Source organism: Ceratotherium simum, chromosome 16, assembly GCF_057802395.1.
Source record: "Ceratotherium simum simum isolate JZ-2026a chromosome 16, ASM5780239v1, whole genome shotgun sequence".
Classification (NCBI taxonomy): Eukaryota; Metazoa; Chordata; class Mammalia; order Perissodactyla; family Rhinocerotidae; genus Ceratotherium; species Ceratotherium simum.
The window spans coordinates 45,503,522-45,509,521 of record NC_141915.1 but is presented as its reverse complement, the minus strand read 5'-3'; the positions used below and the strand labels follow the sequence as shown (position 1 = coordinate 45,509,521).

The window sequence follows — 6,000 nt, the reverse complement described above, 5'->3', positions numbered from 1 at the left end:
CTCCTCCCAGCCCCTGACAACCATAAGTCTGCTTTCTGACCTCTGGATTTACCTATTTCTAGTCTCTATGATTACCTCTTCTTATAAAGGGAATCATACCATATGTGACCTTTTGTGTCTGGCTTATACTACTGAGCATAATATTTTTCAAGTTAATTCACATTGTGACATGTATCAGTACTTCATTTCTTTTTGTAGCTGAATAATATTCCATTTTATGGTGTTATGGGCTGAATTGTATCTATTCAATATTTATATGTTGATGTCCTAACTCCTAGTGCCTTATAATGTGACTGTATTTGGAGATAGGGTCTTTAAGGAGGAAATTAAGGTAAAGTGAGGTCATATGGGTGGGCCCTAATCCAATATGACTGGTGTCCTTATAAGGAGATTAGGACACAGACAACACAGAGGGATGACCATGTGAAGACACAGTGAGAAGGCAGCCATCTGCAAGCCAAGGAGAGAGGCCTCAGAAGAAATCAAATCTGTCAACACCCTGATCTTGTACTTCTAGCCTCCAGAATTGTGAGAAAACAAATTTCTGTTGTTTAAGTCACTCAATCTGTGGTATTGTGTTATGGCAGCCCTAGCAAATTAATACATACGGATATAGCCTGTTTTATTTATCCATTCATCATTTGATAGACATTTGGGTTGTCTTCATTTTTTAGCTATTATGAATACTGCTGCTATGTATATATAACTAGCATCGGAATTGTATATACATAGCATGGTTCTATGACGTGCATTTGTTCAACTTTAGGAGATAATATCAAACTTTTTTCCATAAAGGTTATACCAATTTACACTCCTATCAGTAGTGTATGACGGTTCTATTGCTCCACATTCTCACTGTTATTGGTATTGTCAGTGTTTTAAATTTCTGCCGTTATGGTGGGGTGGTAGTTATTTCTTGTGATTTCTACCTGCTTTTCTCACAAAATGTATAAAAAGTGTATATATATATAACAGTTAAGAATCAATGAATGACTTGAACAGCAGATTATATATACCTGAAGAGAAAATCAAAGAACTGAAAGATAAAGAATTCTGCAGAATCAAAAAATGATGAGAAAAGGAAATAAAAATTACGAAAGAGAAGTTAAAAGATATGGAGAATAGAATGAGAAGGTTTAACAAATGTTTAAACAGAATCCTAAACATACGTAGTAGAGAAAATGGAGGAGACCAAATTTGAAAAGATAATGAATGAGAATTTCATAATCAATGAAGTCATGAATACCACAATAAAGTACAATATATACCAATCATGATAAATGAAAAAATCCACACCCAGACACCTTATAGCAAAAATATAGTCAAGAGAGGATTTTATAGCTTATTTATATTTTACTTTTTAAAGGTGTACAATGTGATGATTTAATATACATATACATTGTGAAATGATTACCCCAATCATCCATCACCTCACACAGTTACCATTTCTTTTTTTGTGGTGAAACTCTTAAGATCTACTTTCTCAGCAACTTTCAGGTACGTATACAATTATTAACTATAATTACCATGCTGTACATTAGATCCCCAGGACTTATTGGCCATATAGCTGGAATTTTGTACCCTTTGACCAACATCTCCCCATTTCCCCAAACCCCTGGCCCCTGGTAACCATCATTCTACTCTGTTTCTATAAATTCAGCTTTTTTCGATTCCACATATAAGTGAGATCATACAGTATTGTCTGTCTCTGTCTGACGTATTTCACTTAGCATAATGTCCTCCAGCTTCATCCATGTTGTTGCAAATGCAAATGGTAGGAGTTCCTTCTTTCTTATGGCTGAATAATATTCCCTTGTGTATGTGTGTATGTTTCTATGTGTGTGTGTATTCAACCACTTTTTTTTATCCATTCATCTATCAATGGACACTTAGATTGTTTCCATGTCTTGGTTACTGCAAATAATGAATATGTGGGTGCAGATATCTCTTCAAGATACTGATTTCATTTCCTTTGCTGGGTCATATGGTAGTTCTATTTTTAATTTCTTGAGGAACCTCCATACTATTTTTCATAATGGCTGTACCAATTTACATTCCCACCAAGAGTGTACAAGGGTAGCCTTTTCTCCACACCTTTGCCAACTCGTGTTATTTCTTGTCTTTTTGATAATAGCCATCCTAACAGGTGTGAGATGATTTCTCACTGTGGTTTTGATTTGCAGTTCCCTGATGATTAGTGATGTTGAGTACCTTTTCATATACCTGTTGATCATTTGTATGTCTTCTTTGGAAAAATGTCTATTCAGGTCCTTTGCCCATTTTTTTAACTGGGTTATTTGTTTGCTATTGAGTTGTATGAGTTCCTTATATGTTTTGTTTTTAACCCCTTATCAGATACATGGTTTGTAAAGGGGATTTCTTCCATTCCATAGATTGCCTTTTTATTTTGCTGATTGTTTCTTTAGCTATACAGAAGCATCTTAGTTTGAATGTAGTCCCACTTATTTATTTTTGCTTTTGTTGCCTGTGCTTTTGGTGTCCTATCCATAAAGTCATTGCCAAGACTAATATGAAAGAGCTATTCCTAGGTTTTCTTCTAGGAGAAACAGGTCTTCATGGCTTCAGGTCTTACATTTAAGTCTTTAATCCATTTTGAGTTGATTTTTTGTGTATGGTATAAGATAAGGGTCCAATTTCATTCTTTTGTGTGTGAATATCTAGTTTTCCCAATACCACTTATTGAAGAGACTATCTTCTCCCCATTGTGTATTCTTGGAGCCCTTGTCAAAAATTAGTTGACCATATATGCATAGTTTTGTTTCTGGGCTCTTGATTCTGTTCTGTTGGTCTATGTATGTGTTTTTACACCAATACCATAGTGTGTATCTACTAGAGGTTTTTATTTTTGTAATATAGTTTGAAATCAGGAAGTGTGATTCCTCCAGCTTTGTTCTTCTCTCTCAAGATTGCTTTGTCTATTTGGGATTTTTTGTGGTTCCATACAAATTTTAGGATTGTTTTTTCTATTTCTGTGAAAAATGTTATTGTAATTTTGATAGGGATTGAATTGAATCTGTAGATCACTTTGGGGAGTATAAACATTTTAACATTAAATCTTCTGATCCATGAACATGGGATATCTTTCCGTTTATTTGTGTCCTCTTCAATTTCTTTCATCAATGTCTCATAGTTTTCAGTGTATAGATCTTTCACTTGCCTGTGTAGTTGCAAGGGCTGGTTGTAGACACATGTAGTGGTGGGCAGCAGGGCCAGCAGCAAGGGCCACTGGCAATTGCGGGAGCTCTGGCTGTTGGTGTGCAGTCTTGTGGCTGTAGGCCCTTCCTACTGGCATGTGCACAGCAGTGGATGTTGGTGACAGGAGTCTGGTGGGGGTATACAGGTGCATTGCTGGAGGGGCTAGCCACTGGAGAGCCCAGTGGTGCAGGCCAGTGACAAGAGATGGGTCTGGAGTCGGGTGCACAAGCAGCTTTAGGGACGTTGGCTATCAGTGTGCACTTCTGTAAGCTGGAGGATCCCACCATGGGACCACACATGGCAGTAGAGGCCAGTGATGAATGTTGGGCAGCAGTTTACAAGTGCACAGCTGGAGGGGCTGGCCACAAGTGTGCAAGGGGGGGGCTCAGCCTGGGGGTCTAGGCTGGCATCTTGCACTCTCTCAGCCACAGAGACCTGGGCTGGATGCTGGTGTGGATCCCAGGCACTGACAGGGGGAGGAAGCAGATTGGGATTCAGGCAGCTAGGGTCTGTAAATGAGAATGCCTGTGGGGCGAGACTCGTGAAATATGCAGGGCATCTGTGATGGCTGTGCTGCCCGATGTTTTCTTCAGTGTTGAAAGCTGATGGGGTCCTCTGCAGAGCAGGTCACTGAACTGAAGTTGCTCCCATTGCATGGCTGATATCGGCAGGTCCTGTGCTTCTTCCTTATTCCTAATTGTCTCTATATGTCTCAGCTTTGTTGGTCCCTGGGTGGGGTGAAATCAAAGTGGGCCCTTCATGCATGAAAGGTTGGGGAAGCTGGTCACTCACCCCACTCTCCATTTCCTGCTAGGGGAACTCTGTCTAGCTGGGGAGTTCTCTCTTTGTGCTGAGCAGCGCCACCTGGGGCATGGGATGATGCAGGCAAAATGAAGGTGTTCTTTCTTCCTTTTTAGCACAGTTATTCTCAGGTTTTTAATTCCACTGGGTTGCTTTAGTTTCTTAAGTGGACTCCTGAGCTCTCCTATAACTGTTTTTCTTGGTGGCTAGCTGTCTAATTGTTTGTCTTTGTCAGGGGATGGAGGCTGGAGTCTCCTAATTCACCATCTTGGTGATGTCACTCTCCAAACACGACTAACTTTTATATGTTGATTTTGCATCCTGCAACTTTGCTGAGTTTATTAGTTCTAACAGTTTTGGGTGGAGTCTTAATGGTTTTCTATATATAAGATCATGTCATCAGCAAACAGAGACAATTTTACTTCTTCCTTTCCAATTTGGATTCCTTTTATTTCCTTTTCCTGCCTAACAACACAAATATACATATACAGGAAACTGGATGAATAAATTATGGTATATTTGCAAACAGAATATTTATAGCAGTGAAAAGAAATAAACTACAATAAACTATAAAATCTTAAATTACATAATTATTTTTAAAAGGCAAGTTATAGAACACTGCACATTATTAGTGTTAGAATTAGGGTTAGGGAACACCGCACATTATTTATGATAGCATTTTTATAGTCAAATGAAGCAAAATGAAAGAATATGTTATAACATAGGTAATAAAACTATGATTTTTTTAAAAGAAGAATAAACTATGAAATTCAGGATCTCAAATAGTGGGGAGACACGGTGATGGGACAGGGGAGCAACCTTGTGTTGATGCAATGATATTGGAAATATTCGAGTTATTTTGCTGATTCATGGAGTCATGGATTTTAGTACTATGCTGATGGATTTATGTGTTCACTGAAAAGACAAGATGGGAAAATATAATTAAAGAATTAGGATTTTAATCTTTACGATAAATTTTAACTTGCCTTTAACTGCTTTCACATCATTCATCACTTTTTTCAGAGAAACATTTCCATTAGCTGTAATACAAAGCATAAAAAATTCAGAGAGTAACACAGAACTTAGAAAAAATTGTGAACTAGGGCCCAATGAAAGTCCATATATTCCACTAAATTATTTGTGTTCACCTTAAATTTATATTTCCTGGTTTGAGTGCTTGATTCCTAATTAGTAAGAATGACAACAGTGTTTGGCCCATATCCCTTGACCACAGGGTCTGACCGTGACAAATGTACTATCTCCAGTTCTTAGGTCTTCAGATATTTTCTAATAAGCATGGTAAAAGATACTGTTCATAAAGGTCAGTTGGGTTTTTTTTGTTTGCTTTTTTTAAATTTGTTTGTTTTTTGGTGAGGCTTTACATCTTGCACAGATACTGAGCTGGGGGCTTTGGATCTTCCATCTATTCCCAGTAAGCTTTCCTTTAACGTCTGCAACTTATGCGTCTATCTCAAAATGGTGGTGACGTGGTTGCTAGATACTTGAGGAAATATTAATGATGTTCTACTACTCCCTATTAGGGATACTTTTCTTTCAATCATTTCTGGCTCTCTTTGTTATTCATTCATTCATTTTTCCCCCTGCTTCTGAGTGTGTTTCTCCCAACCATTTTCTGGCCCGGTAACAGTATGAATATCCTCTCAGCATTACTTATAGTTGAGCAGGATGATAATTTCAGATAAATAAAAATGACAAAAGGCAGGATTTCTTCTTACTTTAAGACGAAGTTCTTCTCCCTGGTTCTTAAAAATGTCTTAAACTACTCAAATCAATCTAGTTTTAGAAATTCTTATACATGATCCCAAGATTCTAAGCTCTCCCCTAAAAGGCAAAATTGTTATTTACAATGCTTACCATCAATAGGCTGATTTTGTACCATACTTTTAAATTCCTTATTTTTGAGCTTGATCCCCATGTTCCCCAGAACTGTGTTCAGGTTATTGACATAAACCTTTCCTCCTT

At 37.6% G+C, this 6,000-nt stretch overlaps 1 protein-coding gene across 1 annotated transcript in view; it reads right to left on the bottom strand.

Annotated features, from left to right (window-relative positions):
* Positions 1-1,307: 1,307 nt before the first annotated feature.
* LOC147915048 (uncharacterized) overlaps positions 1,308-6,000 on the bottom strand; it is a 79,455-nt gene continuing 74,762 nt past the window's right edge. Inside the window, exons 32-34 of the mRNA XM_087441350.1 lie at positions 5,893-5,997; positions 5,000-5,057; positions 1,308-4,478 (exon numbers count right to left, since the gene is read on the bottom strand). Of these exons, the coding sequence (XP_087297476.1) occupies positions 4,466-4,478; positions 5,000-5,057; positions 5,893-5,997 (176 nt within the window). The 3' untranslated portion in view covers positions 1,308-4,465. The remainder of the gene's footprint in view (positions 4,479-4,999; positions 5,058-5,892; positions 5,998-6,000) is intronic.